The sequence below is a fragment of the Coffea arabica genome, chromosome 1e (genome assembly GCF_036785885.1).
Source record: "Coffea arabica cultivar ET-39 chromosome 1e, Coffea Arabica ET-39 HiFi, whole genome shotgun sequence".
In the NCBI taxonomy this organism is placed as follows: Eukaryota; Viridiplantae; Streptophyta; class Magnoliopsida; order Gentianales; family Rubiaceae; genus Coffea; species Coffea arabica.
The window spans coordinates 54,991,129-55,007,397 of NC_092311.1; the positions used below are offsets into that span (position 1 = coordinate 54,991,129).

Consider the following 16,269-nt stretch of genomic DNA (forward strand, 5'->3'; position numbering starts at 1 on the left):
TTTTTTTTTTTTAAATCTAATATACATATGGTTTCACAAAAAGTGTTACAAAAATATTAATTATTTCAAATAATCTCCATGCCGCCAATTATCTGCGCACAAGGTCATGGCTTAGGATTTACGACTACTTACTCACTGCTTGAGCTCTCGGAGCAGAACGCTTAAATGCTCTCGAGAGGAGTAAAGTCATTTTCAGGATACGTAGGTCATGCTTATATCCACCGGCACCGGTACCGGAGTTGAAGATGCTGCTACCCAGGAAAAGTTACTAGTATTTCTTAAGCTGATGATTACCTTTCTGCGAAGAGAAAACAGAGTACCATCCAATGAAAACCAAGATATAGCGTCAAAAAAAAAGAAGCACGCGTCTATGACAATATCCATCAAGACACATTAGATGAGGCGGAACCCATTGAAGGCGCGACTCAGCGCTGGTCACCTACTCTACGCCTTCCACGATGGATGATGAAGGCGCACATGTTACCTTCCCTTTTCTTATAATTGAAGGGAAATCATTTGAACTAACTCGTGAAAAGTTTTCATAAGGTACTTAAAACAAGGAGTGATTTCTCTCTCCATCTTCAGGAGAGATCATTGCAGTTAACTGCGTCCGAGATTATCGGAACCGGTACCACAAACAATTATTTTGGATGCCATTTAAAACCCTTTTTTTTTTTTTTACAAGCCCTGTATGTATTGTATGGTCCAAATTTATCAAGAAGCAAAAGCTTCAACAAGGAAGCTTTTAAAAAATGGCTAAAAGGCAAGCTTTGCCAACTGTACGTACTCGTTGCTATTGTCAAGTTATAAATGGCTTAACAGTTAGTACCACAATTACACACATTTCGGAAAGGTCCCCAAGCTTCGCTTCAAGTTCACGAAGACAAAAGTGCGAGAGAATTTAATTTGTAGTATACTACTTATCGAGCTCGTGTACGCAAGGCTAATAAGAGAGAGAATCACCAATACTCCCCGCAAAGAGCTCTGAGAATTCTGCCATGGGGGGAATCCGGGTCACCCCTCATCGCATTACTTTTCCAAATCTCCGTAGCTCTGCTGAGAGAATCCTCGGCGGTGTCCAGCTGCTCAGGCCTCCAAACTATGACCCCAGTTCCACCGTAGTAACCCCCCTGACTATTGCCTGCCGTCCCATCAGTAGCCCTTGTTATAGGCTTCCTAGTATCAACCATCTTCAGCTCAGATAACGGTGAGGCTTTATGGTGCTCAAAGTAAGCCTTGTCGTCCTCTCCTTCTTGCTTGCCCTCCGGCGGCCACGGGGAGCCGTCCAAGCCTGCGCAGCTCACCGCCTCTGTTGACTGGGTAACGGGAGCAGGACTGCTACTGGTGGTGGAGGTGCAATAGCGTTTTTGTTGGTTGATGGGTTCTTGGGGTTGGTTCACGCCCGTGCTCTGTATCTGAGGAGATGAAGAAGGGTAACAGGGTGATTTGGGGGGCACATACGGGTCTTCGTCCTTGGTGGCGGCCCGTTTGAACTCTGATTGGTTAGTGGAACTGGCGGCCTTGGCTTTTTCTTCGGGCTTAACTGCGTGGATGGCTGGATCAGCAGTTTGTCCACCGCCGGAAATGGAAGAGGCCGCAAGTCTACCAGGTGCTGCAGCTGGAGGGAAAACTTGATGATCTTGTGATATTGCTGCAGAGACGAGGAGCCGGTGGACTTTTGATGCTGCTGCGGCCGCCAATCTGGATTGCATCATCTCCTCACGGATGTGAGAAAATGGAAACCCCGTTTTCTACCGCTCTGTAATATGATTGCTAACTGGATGACTTCAAACTTCAAAGCTCAGACTCAAAGTTGCTTTGCCTCGGCTTCTTAATGAGTATGTTTCAGCAAACAAGAAAGTGGACAAAGCTATCATAAATGGATTAGACGGAAAGCAGAAAAATTCGAGTCAGATCGAGAAGAAGAAGACACGTGTCACTTTGATGAGGTGGCAACTGTTGGCAGTTTCCACAAACTCCTAGACTCTTCGTGTCACCTTCTCCTCCATGGTCGCGACATCCGTGGCGAGCCCAGAGTAGCCTAGAACCAAACAACCCAAGCAACTTTCAAATTTTACTAATGTCTTTCGTTCGTTTTGAGTCGAGGGACAGCGGGCCATGTTCCATTAGGCCAAGGGAAAATTGAGATGCGGGTCATCTCCTCTTGCATTTTATGGGATCAGGGGCTGGAACGGTCGTAGGTTATATGCATTTTGCACGTAAGGTTATGTATATTTTGAATACAGCGTAATTTTGTTTGTACATTATATAATTTTATTTTCAACAACGTGTAATTTTAGAACAAAATTTTGTGAGTCCCACACATATTAAAAATAAGGTACAAGATGAGATTTGAATCGTATAATTTTTTTTGACCAAATCTTGGCCATGAACTGCTCAGAGACGGTCCGCCTGATGATCGTCCCTGTCCCAAATCCCATTTTGTGATTCATATTTTGTACTCCACTTGGTAATGATAAAGAGCGCTTTCTTTACTTCTTTCTTTATTGGTTTTAGACTCATTAATGGGTTCTCTAATCATATTTCACGTCCCCTCTAAACATCTAACTATTTGAATTTTTAAGGGTTTTTCTAACAAATCCTCATTGGACACTCGCTATGACACCTAAAACATATATAACCTATCATATATATATATACACGCATACAAATAATTGTTGTATTATATACTTTTTCTATTTAGTCTTAACCACTATCCCTTATATTTTTTTAATTTTTCTAATTAATCTTACATTTGATACATGAAACATATTTTTAATGAGTACCCAATAGGCATGCATTCATTAGATAGATCTTTTTTTAAAAAATATATATATATATATATAAGCTCATATTTTATATACCTTGACAATATACATATACATTAACATCAATATTTTATATCCATTTAAAAAGTATTTTATTTTCATTAATCTTACATGTAAACGTGGACAAATTATAGCTACATTAGTAACCTATGATCCAATAAATTGCTAGAAAAGGAGTGTATTTGACCGCGGATCGATTTTACTAACTTTGTGTCCTTATTGGCGCTTAATTCGGGTATTTTTTTTTGCGTTACAAATTTATCGTCTGGACTTTTGTCTCAATATTGACAAGATTTACCATTGAAGCGGCATGGCACTTAAATGCGTAAATCCGGCTGCACGGAAATATATATCTTGCGAAAATGGACCCGGCAGCAAAAAGAAATTGGTAATGGGCAGTATAAACCCGGATTCAGTTAGCACAATCACTTGCAATTCAACTCAACAGCTAAATCCAACTGTTAGACCACAATGGAAACAGTTGCCTTGCGCGTCGTGCATTCGGATTCAAATCATTTATATTCACAAATTTACTACTCATATCTAAAGCTGGTTCGAAATAGCATAAATCATCTCAGGGAAAGAAGTTGGTTAGAGGAAAAATAAATGAATGAAAAAGAAAGGTTGGTTAGTTTTTGTAAAAGCCAAAAATTTCCCCCTCTTCGAGCACTGTAGTGACTCAAGGCCGACGCTGACGTGAAATTGTTAATAAGTCGCTTTCAACTTTCACGTCTCAGCTTTAGCGCTGCTGGTAATCATTTCAACGTCCATTTACAGTTACAGGACCTATAGGGATTTTTCTGGAGTGGATTCAGCAGAGCGTTTGAATTTTGAAGTTGAACGAACCTCCCCTTTCCCTTTGGGTATTTTTGGCATGAAAGCATTTACAACAAAGTACTAGTAATATAAATGCCATGCCAGGGAGTACTGCGAATATTCGTCGTGGATTGAATTAAACAAACCCAGAAATCGACATTTCTTTAGCAGGCGAAGATTTACTTGCTACTACAGCGAGCGCTGGTACTGGTACTGACTGATAAGTCGATCAAAAATGGTTAAAAAAGAATTTAATAAATAAATAATGGGTTCAGGAAGGAAGGAAGGAAGGAAGTCAGTTCGTTCATTACAAGGATATTTGATTCCTAATCGGCATACATGCATTCAATCACGAAAAAAGAGGAAAGGGTGCAGTCACAGCGATTCTCCTTGGGGGGATGGGATGACATAGGTCGGAGAGTTGAACCCAGAAAGGGGAAAAAAAAGGGGGTTGGATCATGGATGGAGATTAAGGGGGCTTTTACACATATTTCTTCTTCTGCTTCATCTAGCCTGCCTAGTTTTAAGTAGTAGTAAATACCTACCAGTACTCGCTCGGCCTACTGGGGAGAGAAGCATGTAATAAATCTTTTTTGAGTTTTTGTACTACTACTAAACTAGTAAGTTATTGTTATTAAGCATAGACAGATCCGCACGAGAGAGCCATCAAGAGTATAGCCGCTTGTTCTTCCTCTCTTAATTTCCCCATCAGCTTTCCCGATCTCCGTAGCATCATTTCTCCTCCCAACGCCATTAATTTCATCCTCAGCGATTGCCCCACTCCGCCTCCTTCGTTACTCTTGTTGCCGCCGCTACTGCTTTTCCTCTTCTTCTTGCCCTTGTCATTTCTACCCCTGTCCAGTCCCAAAAGCTCCCTCCTCTTCTTGTTGTACTTGATCCCGCATGCATTGCACAGTGACTGATGATGCAACAACAACAACAAACGCTAAGGATATGTAAATAAATACTCCACCAAACAAAACACAAAACACAAAACACACACTCTCTATTATCAAGAAATGCTAAGAGTGGTAGCCTTGAGTATATAGAGATTGAGAGACGATTGGATATATATAGAAGAGAAGAGAAGAAGATAATGCACCTTGGGACCAGCTGGACCTCCTCTCCACAGAGGCGTTCTAGTTGTATGGCAATCACTGCAACTCTTCAACTGCTTCGAACCGGAAGCCGAAGGGCTGCTGCTGCTGCTACGTTTTGCATTCTCCGAATCCGATCTCTGTTTATACCCCCCAAAAAAATTAATAATAAAATAAAAGAAGGAATGAAGATAAAGATCAACTTGATCTCTACTGCTGGGACTTGATCATTCTATTATAGATCATCACGATTTCATCACGGCTTAATGGACTCACCTTTTCTTCTTTCAGATCCATGATCACTCGATCCCCAATCTCCGCTTCTCTTGTTTCCAAGTCCCAAGAGCAGCACCTTACTTGATGACGTTAGTGATCATCTAATCACAGACGATCCTCTCAGCCTCTCCCCCTCTAAATATTTGAATCAGGCAGTAAATGGAAGAAGAAGAAGACGAAGAAGACGAAGAAATCTGCAAATCACAAAAAACTGTGAAGGTAGGCAACGTATGGTGGTTACAAAGGAAAATAAAAACCCAAAAGGACCAGTTCTAACTCTTACCACTCCTCCATTCACTAGTTACTAATGGTAATGACTGCTAATAGGTGATCAGATTCAGATTTTTCTTTTACTCTGGGTTTTGCTTTGAAGTGAGAAATGGGGAGTGGAAGAGGAAGGTGTGTGGGAGAGTGAGAGAGAAAGGAAGAGATCAGGAATGGTCGTCTGCTGCTGCTGCTGCTGCTGCTGCTGCCGCTGTTGTTTGTGGTAAGGGTTGGGCCGTTATTGTGTGTTTTCGCCTTTTTCCTTCTTCCTTTTTTTTTCCCTTCCCCCCCTTCTATTTTTTCTGGGCTAAGTTTATCTTCTCTGGTATCTGAATGTTGGGAAATTTGCTCTGGTGGACGCCAAACCCTACCTTATTCCCCCAAGACCCAGATACCCCTTCCTGCTCTTAAAATTACCACTTTGACCTTCTCGTTCCCCCCCAAAATTCCGAATCCCACTTCTGATTTCTCCTCCAATCTCAGCCGTTAATGACTTTTCTGCTCTTCTCTGCCGTAGATTCTCAAGAACGGGGCTTTTAGCATCAACGAAATGCAGCAAGGACTGAGTACTGACACTACTCTTTTTCTTCGTACCAAAAAATAATATACATATGTATATATATAGTAATAATGATTGGTTTTCGTTTATTTCTTAGCGCTTACCTGACCGGCTAATTACGGTAATTATTAAGTTGATTTAATCTACTACATGGTCCACACCCCTCCAAGTTTTGGACTTTTTTTTTTTTTTTTTTGTCTACACAGGAGTATCCGGATCAATTCATACGGGGCCTGACTAATCCCCTGCGGCCCGGCCAGGCGCCCTAACCCAACCCAAGCACGATATGTGCGCGGAGGAATCCAGCAGAGCAGAGACTTGAACTTGGGACCTTTCGGTTATCGGTGGGAGGTGCTACCGCTGGCCCATTCACGCGGGGGTCCAAGTTTTGGACTTACTACATTAAATAATTAGTTGAAATTTTTTTTTTAAAAACTAGATACGTATTTAAAATTCAAAGACCAGCCTCACTTGGTACAACAATTTCGTCCCAGAGGAGATACGAGAAATTCCCCGTGGTGGATGCGGCCGCGGTAGCCTTCTTATTACCCATATCTTATTTGCGGTTTTTTTTTTTCAAGTAAGCTCAGAATATGTATTTTGGGCACGAGTTGGAGAGAAATGCAGGTTGCCTTTCAGTCTGGAGTATTTCTTAGTTTAGGAAGTGACGGAAGTGTTTGTGTCTTCAAATCTTGCTCCTCCAATGGGAGTCGTAATTAAATGCGACGAAAGCAAACCAGCAATAAGCACGAAAGCCACTCTTGATTTTGACAGTCCGATACACTTTCCCAAGAAATTTTGTTGACCACGCCGCGGCCCCTCCCCCTCCCACCCCGGTCCTGCCCATTGCCTCGTACGGTCAAAGGTCAAAGCATTTGTGGGTTTCCACCTTAGTGTGTTCTTTTTTTTTTGTGCTTTGGAAGGCTGATTAGTGTGTTCTTCAGTGGTTTATTATTATAGCTTTCACTTTTCAGCGGGCCTATAATATCTCTGTTTCTTCTGTTTTGCTGAGTGATATCTTTTCTTGCTTTCATTCCTTCACGGCTTCAAGCTTGGAAACAGACCGAGTTGCCAATAGAATCTCTTCCTCGTCGGGAGGGAGAGGGAGGGCAATTGATCTCGTGATCTCCCTCCCCTTCCATAGCCTTCTTTCTTTCTCTTTTGCATGTAATTAGTCCCTTTTTATCATAGTTTTCTCCTCTTCCGACGTTATTCAGTAAGAGTTTTCTTTAACTTTCCAATTTGTTTTGTTAGATCCGAGTTTTTTTTTTTTTTTCAAATATGCAATTCTTTGGATTTATTTTGTGAAATATGATCATAATTTTTGAATTTGAAGTAGTTAATTAGCAGATTTGGCGATTGAAAGTATACACAGATATTATTCAACTGCAATTAGTGATAGAGTCAAGATTCGAAGTCAGTGGGGGCAAAAGATGGAAGAGCAAAAGAAAAACTATGTCGACAATACACAAAAAACAAAGTTATATGAAAATGTTATTTTCAATTACATATTTCACAATGAAAAATATGATGAGGACGATACCAGAACATTGATTATGTGAATAATTCAGTTTAAAAGATTGATGGATTTTACTTGCAATCTTGTAACATGATTTTGAATTGTAAAGTGCAAAACAAAATGCATTTGAAGTTGTTTTATAATTTTTTTTATGGGGCAATTTGAGTGACAAATGCAATATTGAAAAATTTAAGGAGGCAATTTAAGGGAAAGAACAATGTTGAAAAATTTACGGGGGGCAACTAAAAAACATTCGAGGACTTGGAAGTTTTCTTTACAATTTTGTAATTTTCCAGGAGTTTAGGGAAGACAATTGCCTATCTTAAATTTTCGCAATGATTTATTTTATGTTTTAGTGTGTTTGGAGTTTCATAGTGTAATTTTTATTTATTTTTTCAAATCTTGTAGTGTCTGTGTTCTTCATGTCTTTTGTATCTATGCATGCATGATGTGATTTCTGCCATTAATGCAAATTTCAATTATTTCATAAAATTGTGACTTGTTTTTATTAAAAAAAATTAATGATCTTAGTAGAATTTGAAGGTATTTTAGTATATTGATCTTATTGTTTTCGCCAATTGCTTGACACAAAAAGCTTCTCGAGGAAACATATGAAAAAAGAGCTGGAGTTATATGAGGTTTAGGATGCAAGGCATGGATGCATTAAAACTAGACGAGAAGCTGATCTGATTTAGTAGTTGTGAAGAAATGACAGAAATATGAACAATATGAGAAGACAGTCTGGAGCTTAAGTAGGTGCGATCTTTAATTTGTCTAAAAGCCATTCCATCCAAGGAAACGATTAGGATATTAGCAATTGGAGATGCAATCAAAGAAAAGATAATAAACGCCTGCGCAAGAAACGATCGAAAAAGAAAAACATTAATGTCAAGTATCAGACGTCACTGGAAAACATTGATACAAATGGGCTTTACCAGCACTGAATATTCAGCAACTAAACCTAATTGAAGCCCTTGTATATATGTAGGAGAAAAAAGAAGGAAGCAGAGGAAGAAAAGGAAAGGAGTGATGATTCACGGCAATGACAGCTCGATAACATCGAGGTTGGCACGATGGGTATGAGTTGCTTCCGTAGGTGACATTTCTACTTGCTGTAATATTCAAATATATATATATATATATATATATATATATATACACACACACTACTGGACAACTGACATACCAGTACATGTGTGTGTGTATATATATATATATAGTTCTATGAGCATTATATATCGAAAGTTATTGGAAAATTGTTCTAAACATCCCTCCTCATAATTCTTCAAATGAATTCTTTTGTCCTTCATTTTTAAAATATTACCTTTACGTCTTTTATAAATTCAAATTAGCAAAATTTAGTTCCGACCTAATTTTTTTACTATTTTTTTGCCTAAAATCACCGCATATGCAATATGTTTTTTATGTACAAAAAAGCAAAAAAGTCAGATTCCACTTTTTTAGTGATAAAAATGAAATATTAATTTGGAAACGGATTGGGTCGAATGGTAAGGTGGAAATAATTATAAATAGGAGGTTCTGAATTTAAGATTTCATACTTATAAGAAAAAAAAAGATAAACAAATGAATATGAATGGGGTCTGATCCCACTTTTTCAACAAAAAATAAATATGATTCTGATCATATCTTACTTTTTTAGGGACAAAAAAAAACATGGATTTGGTCATTTATTTAATTACAAATAGAATCTAATCTTTCTAAAAAAAATGACCATATGTTTTTTTTTTTTATAAGAAAAAATGATCATACGTTGGACTTGTGATAGATTGATGGTAAAATGTGATCGAAAACTTAGATTGTGATCAAATATTGCCTATTTGATTTTGTAAGTGATACAAAATTTCCATTTTAAAGGTGAAGTACGAAAAAATTCATTTGACGAAATGTGACAGACGTTTTGAATGATTTTTCTAAAATAATTTATAGCAATGTGAAAATAATAATGTAAAAAAAAAAAAAGTGTTGAATGTATATAAGAAACCCATGTGGTTATAGCATGTCCTAAACCAAGTGAAGCCATATTGGCATGTTACTACTATCGAAAAAAAAAGGAAAAAAAAAATTAAAGAGGGTACAAGGATGATAGACCACCAAAATAACATATATAGAATGTAGAGAAACACAAAATACAGCAGCATTCCAGCCAAATTTCTGCTGCTGTGTCATGCCCAATGCCCAAAAGAAAAACACGTTGACATCTGCCTCCCGAAGGTTTGTTTGGATTGTAAGTTATTTGGGATTATTTGGGATATTTTTACTGTAGCACTTTTTGTGATGTGATGTATGTAAGATAAAAAGGTAATTGGAAAGATAAAAAGATGTATTGAAAATTGTAATGATGATGTTAGCAAATAAAACTGGGTAAATAATGCTCAATCCAAACAAACACGTACTACCAAAAAAAAGCATTAAAACGTATCATACCCCTCCTTCATTCCTTCCTCCTTTTCTGTCTCAGTTTCCGTTTTGTAGCTTGCTGCGCGAGATTGAGAACGATGGGGGAGCACAGGCCGAGTTTTGGTGGTCGAGGTGGGTCAGAGCGGAGAGTGGAGATCGTGAGCGGAAGAGGGTTTAACCAGGAGGGGGTTTACGCGATGAGCCGGCCTCGGTCGCCTCATGATCATTATCGTGAGGCGGAGTCTACTGTCTAAGCCGCCGCGGGGGTTCGGTGATGCTGAGATGAAGAGACGCAAGAGAATAGCAAAGTACAAAGTGTATAGCCTCGAAGGCAGGGTCAAGGCTTCCATCAAGAATGGGCTTCGCTGGCTTAAGAACAAGTGCTCCGAAATCATTCACGGTTACTAGCTACTCCTACTCTCAATTCCTATTCTCGGATGTTCTCATTCTTCTTTTAATGCTTATGTGCTAATATCAGTGATGGATTGCTTATTTGGACGCAGATTCTTCATGCTCTTTTTTTTTTTTGGGGTTCGTTCCAGTGTTTACAATCTGTTAGATTGAGGTTATTATTACGCTGGCACGATCTTCGACATTAATTTCTGACATTATGCAGTTCTGGTGCTTTATGTTCTCGAATTAGGGAAATTTATTGGCGGATGTTTAAAGATTGGGGTTTGAGCAAATGAATCAATGCCTGATGACTCCTCCAACCTCAGGCATCAATGCCTGATGCCTGATGACTCCAGCTTTTGATGGTTCCCTTCCCCGGATTTTTTTATTTAAGTAGATTAAACATGGGCAGTAATTAATTAGCTAGGTAAGAAGTGGTAATGCAAAAGAAAAGTAGTACTCACAGAGAATGATTTGCCAATGTGAGGCAGGAATTCGTTAAGAAATTACAAACTTTTAATTCAACGGAGTAATAAAACTAAAAGCAACAACCTTTTTAACCAGCCAACACCCTTCTCTGCGTGTGTGTGTGTGTCAGTGTAAATACAATCCACAGTAGAATAAGAAAAAAGAAAGAATAAGAAGAAAAAGAAAAAACCCCGGAGATAGCACAAATGTGGTATTCAATTTTCTTCTTTGCGCTGCGATCTGCGTAATTCGCAGTTACATTGCGTTTTTTTTTCTTCATTAATAAGTGATTTAGAACTGAAGAAGCTATAAATCTGTCGGCCTATGCAACATTAATTACACCCATGAAAAAGCTAAGTTAAAAGACTCGAGGGAAAATGCATGGAAAAAATGAAATCAATGTGTGTGTGTGTGTGTGGGGAGCAGAAACAGGGAGTGGTGAATATCCTTTTATTGGGGCACCTGACGCCTGCAGCATCAATACGATTGACATTTATGGGATCGCAGCGGTGGTGATTGGTGAATGTCGTCAATTGATTTGCTGAAGCTTCATTTGTTGGTAAAACTGAGCGATGAACTCCTCGGCCTTGGCGTCGATCATTTCATCCCCGCACAGAGCATCAAAAACCTCATCAGGATCATCGTCATCATTACCCTGGTAGTAGTCTTGTTCGAGTTCTTGGAGATTGCTAGCGGAAGCGTATTGGCTCATGGTGCCACCGGAGGAGACGGTGGATGGTGATGGGGAGGAGGGCTGGTACTGATGGATGCTCATCATGGCGCTGCTGTTGTTATAAATCAGATCCTCCGACTCCAAACTTTCAACCCCTGGCCGGGGGGGTGAAGCGGGGGAGAGGGAGCGGTTGTCCTGCAGATGCAACGGCCTCATCGATCCCACCATCTTCTCCCACTTCGTCTTGGAGTGGATCCTATCATCAGGGTCCACTACGTCTGGAGCGGGCGGTGGTTTTTTCTTGGACTTGGAATCAGATCGCAGCAACATTAATGCAGCTCTGAAGAAGCCCAAGGGGCGTTTCTTCTTCTTCTTCTCCTCCTCCTCCTCCTTATTACGGTTGTTATTAATGTTCATCTTCCCATTTTTATTCATTGATGGAACGACGGTGGTAGCCGTACCCGTATCGGCAGTGGGAATGAATGCCGATTCTTTAGCCGCAACGCCATCTTCTTTGATGATGCCGCCAGAGGTGGTGTTGTCGTTGAAGTTTTCTTCAAGCGGCACCGGCATGGGCATGGTTAATGCCAATGGATGAACCAGCAAAGAATTCTGGTTCGGATTGAGAAGAGAGAAAGGATGTTTAATCAACTGGGGTGGGGAGTTTTTTTGTTCGTTCTGGTTGGTGGTGACCAGAGCAGGCCTACCTACCTACCCTGCAAGAATGCAGGGCGATACTTTGAGAGAAAATCCCTCTCTTTGGTATCAGCACCGCGCCTGCTCAACCTTCCTCCCACCATTTTTTCGGTTATATAGGGAACCAACAGCAAATGCCACCCCACACGAATATTAGTAATATTACTTCTTCTTCTTGGTTTTGACCTCTTTTTTTTTTTTTCCCTATTAAAAGTTTCCCGTATCAAAGGGAATATTCCGGAATACAAGAACTCGCGTTTACCAAAATGACCCCCCACATTGGATCCTACAATGACACGTAAATGGTTTCCGCTAATTTTCCGCGGCGGCCACCAACAGCATCGGACAGCCCTTCGTTCACCGTAGCAAACAAGAAGGTAGTAGTTCTATACTGACTATTTGATTCAAACTCGCCTTTTCTTTCTTTCTTTGTTTCCTTTTTCCTTCTTGTTTTGTTATTCACGATATAGGGTGGAATTACCATTCATCAATACATGCTGGGATTTCATGAATTTTCTTCTCTCGAGGCAATTGATTCCTATTCCAATTCAACCTTCAGCTTGTAATCCCTCCAGGGACAGTTGTTCATCCTAATTTGAACTTCTATAAATTTCTAGAGTTTCCATAGGAATTAAACCTTTTTTTTCTTATCGGAGTTGGAATTGCATTAGAATGAGAATTGGAGCCTAGTTCATGCATCACATTATTAAATTTTCGTTTTCTGATGGCAGTTACCTTATCAGTGGAAGACTCTTGTTATTAGAAGACTCTGGCGGAAAACATTTTTCTGAAAATATCACGTAATCACCCCACGATAAAATTTTCGGAGAAAAAAAAAGATACCGTATCTATTCCAATACCAATATGCCATATTCTAATATGTTTGTTTAAACACTATTACAATTAAAATGATTGAATGATTTTTTTTTTCCACACAGGGGTATCCGGATTTTCGGATTGGTAATACCTAATGACCCGACTAATCCCCTGCGATCCGGGAAAGGAAACCCCACTCCACACCGAGCATTTGCACGCAGAACTCGAACCCTGGTTGGCCAGGACCTTTTGGTCGCCATACCCTAACTAGGGGGAGCGGACCGCTGGAACTAACCCGTAGGGACGAATGATTAATCAACACTTTTCTTGTGAAGAAAATTAATTAACATACAAACCCTTTGTTCTAAGGAGAGAGCCCGCCCCACAGATGTCCAGCAACTATAGTAAATAATAGAGATCGAACCAAAGACCTCGGGGACTTAAAATTTGCAACGTACTTAGGTGCGTTGTTTTTTCCAAACATAAGCCTCTTCCAAAATGGTTGATAAGGGAACCCACCTATCCACCTGGAAACCACTGAGGCACGAATCGATATCCACTTTATGACTTTCTTCAGCTTTAATGGCGGACATGTACTAACCTACGAGACACGAATCGATATGCCCTTATGCATATAATCTTTAAGGGTAAAATACAAGTAACCCCTTATGGTTTAGCGAAAAGATACCTTACCCCTTTATTGTTTAAAAACCTCCACATAAACACCCTAAATTTCATAACTAAAGTGGAAATTACCTTCTGAACCGGCTGAGTTACCGGCTGACTTTGTCAAAATCCTATCTCTTTTATCTGTGAACTCCTTTGGCATCGATGCAATGTTCAACTCTCTCAGCATTTTAACGAATCTCAATCCATTCGGAACCATCTCCAGCTTTGGGCAATATACAATTGTTAATACCGAAAGGTTGGGCATGGCTCCTTCATCAACATTCCACTTCTCTAAGTTGTGTAGACATTCAAAACGAAGAAATCTAAGTTGGCCAAAACTTGTTGCCTTGTACCTCATCTCTTTCCCGAGAATATTTAGGTTTCGCAAGTGAAGTGACCGGAGATTAGGAAGCCTTTCCGGAGTTTCCATGGAATATTCCTCTATCCCCATTGTGGTTAGTTTCAATTTAAGAAGGCTTGCATACATGTATTGGGCTTCGTACTTGGGGAAATTGGGCAGTGGACCGTGTACCTCCAAGACTTGAAGATTGCGACTAGAGAAACATTGACCAATAGCATCTGACAATTTTTTCTTGGTTAAGGCGGCTTCAGGTTGTTTCGGGCCTTAGTTCAGAACTTGTAAATGTCAAGAAAGCTGCTGCTATGGATTCTAAAGTGCTTAATAGTGATGTCTAGAAGCTGTCGAAAGGAATTGGAAATATTGCTGAGGTTGTACGATCAATTGAAGCAGCAGGGTCAGCGGGGGGCAACAGCCAGAAATTTTCTGAATCAATGAGTGGTTTCATGAAGATGGCTGAGGAGGAGCTTATAAGAATTCAAGCTCAAGAAAGTGTTGCACTGACGCTGGTGAAGGAGATCACATAATATTTTCACGGAAACTCAGCGAAGGAAGAGGCTTATCCTTTCAGAGAATATTCATGGTTGTGAGAGACTTTCTATCAATTCTTGATCGGGTATGCAAGGAAGTCGGAATGATAAATGAGCGAACAATAGTTGGTTCCACTCACAAATTTCCAATTCCAGTGAATGTGAATCCTAATCTGCAGCCAATTTCCAGTGCCTTTCCCGAAAGGCAGCGGTATAGTTCTTCAGATGATGAGTGCTCTTCACCTTAGTTCTTCGAGGAAGATGACGGCTTCTACTTGCTATCAGCGTCAAAATGCTAAGGTTTCTGGTCGATGAAATTCTTGTTGCTGCCTTATCAGAGGCATTGTTGGCTACTATGCTAATTAACAAGAACCATAAGGCAGCAGCAAACACAACAGCTCCAGCTGTAGCCCGCAAAGCCTTCATGAAGGGTAGCTTGGGAATGAAATATAGCAATTGAAGGGTAGCTTGGGAATGAAACTCAATGTCTTTTCAAAGAAATCTCGCGTATCTATCGTCACTAGATCGCACGCCCGGTTACAGGTCAATTTCTACTTTAGTTATGAAGTTTGGGGTGTTTATGTGAAGGTTTCTAAACGATAGGGGGTAAGGTGTCTTTTCGCGAAACCACAAGAGGGTTTCTTGTATTTTACCCGATCTTTAATGATTGTGTTCGACAGACAACGGCAAGAGCTCAACAAGAAAACATATCATTATCGTTGGAAGCCAATGAATTTCCCTTCTGTTATTGTAGAAAATACATTTATTCAAAAAGCCTCTGTTATCTACAAAAATAATGCCGCAACACATGCTAGTATGCTCATCGGAGTAAACTATTATAGAAAGGAATTTGGTGTAAATGTGTGAAGTCAAAAAAAAAAAAAAAAAAAATTTGAGCAGCGGGTGGCGTCGACGGGTATGGAATAGATTGGAGGCGACAGCTGTTTCACCGAGCAATTTCTAGCTCGCACCCCGACTAATCATGTCATGATATTGCAGATACGATATTTGTCTCTGGAGCTTGATTTGTCGGTAGAAGTTAGCAATGAACTGCTCCGCCTTCAAATCGATTCCATCGTCACAGCTACGAGGAGTTTCGTTGGTTTCTTGATGATCACAAACCATAGTATTGGAACGATCATCATCATCTCCTTCTTCTTCTTCGTCACTGGTAATGTAATCGCCTGCTGCCTTTAGGAGAATACTCTTCCTGGAGAGCGCTACATCATTGTGGGCTTCAGAAAGATAGTACATATCATGACCGGTACCACTACAATCGTGGCGATCAAAATCATAGTCGTCGAAATCCACCTGGGGGGCACCAGTAATGCAGGGAATGTTGGGCATCTTGAATCGCAGGGAAGAAGGACGATGCATCTTGAAGTGTATGACGGGAGTATCGTCGAATGAAAGCTGCCGCTCGCCGTAATGGAGAGCACCCCGTCGATGACGATAATAGTCGTTGCTGGAGGAGGTGGTTCCGAGGGTTCTGTTGATGAACTTGGGAAGTAAACGCAGATCCACCATCAGCCGCCTGTTCTTGAAATGTTCACCTCTTCTAGCCCATAGCAAGGCCAGCCGGAGGGAATTCCAGGCTCTTCGAGCAACTACTGCTGATTTATGCTTGTGCATATTTATTTATTTATTTATTGCTTTTTTTTTTCTTTTCTTTTTCCTGGTTTGGAATGTGCTATAGGCTCAGCTGACCGCACTATTTCCAATTTTCTGGTTGCAAGGTACACGGCGTACTTTGTTGGAGTTGAGATCACGAAGTAGCTAGCTAGGACGAGAGAAAGCGAATGGTGATTTAGGAGGTGTGGAGGAATTTGTTGAGTTTAAGACGAAAAGGCTGTATTTATAAGCCAAGAAGCAGCAGCAGCTTTAAGCTT

At 40.3% G+C, this 16,269-nt stretch overlaps 4 protein-coding genes across 4 annotated transcripts; all 4 read right to left on the reverse strand.

Annotated features, from left to right (window-relative positions):
* Positions 1-769: 769 nt before the first annotated feature.
* On the reverse strand, positions 770-1,884 carry LOC113718483 (uncharacterized). Its single transcript, XM_027243388.2, has one exon. It carries the CDS (start codon positions 1,713-1,715, stop codon positions 960-962), a length of 756 nt encoding a protein of 251 aa, XP_027099189.1. The 5' UTR covers positions 1,716-1,884; the 3' UTR covers positions 770-959.
* A 2,043-nt stretch (positions 1,885-3,927) lies between these two features.
* Positions 3,928-5,791, reverse strand: LOC113718492 (GATA transcription factor 15). The gene is made up of 4 exons (XM_027243398.2): positions 5,301-5,791; positions 5,018-5,211; positions 4,747-4,881; positions 3,928-4,563 (listed from the first exon to the last, which is right to left on the reverse strand). Exons 2-4 carry the CDS (start codon positions 5,036-5,038, stop codon positions 4,279-4,281), a joined length of 441 nt encoding a protein of 146 aa, XP_027099199.1. The 5' UTR covers positions 5,039-5,211; positions 5,301-5,791; the 3' UTR covers positions 3,928-4,278.
* Positions 5,792-10,611: 4,820 nt separating this feature from the next.
* Positions 10,612-12,211, reverse strand: LOC113690097 (uncharacterized). The gene has a single exon (XM_027207917.2). The coding sequence runs from the start codon at positions 11,888-11,890 to the stop codon at positions 11,168-11,170; it is 723 nt and encodes a 240-aa protein (XP_027063718.1). The 5' UTR covers positions 11,891-12,211; the 3' UTR covers positions 10,612-11,167.
* Positions 12,212-15,192: 2,981 nt separating this feature from the next.
* LOC113690107 (uncharacterized) lies at positions 15,193-16,202 on the reverse strand. The gene has a single exon (XM_027207929.2). It carries the CDS (start codon positions 16,010-16,012, stop codon positions 15,341-15,343), a length of 672 nt encoding a protein of 223 aa, XP_027063730.1. The 5' UTR covers positions 16,013-16,202; the 3' UTR covers positions 15,193-15,340.
* Between the last annotated feature and the right edge of the window lie 67 nt (positions 16,203-16,269).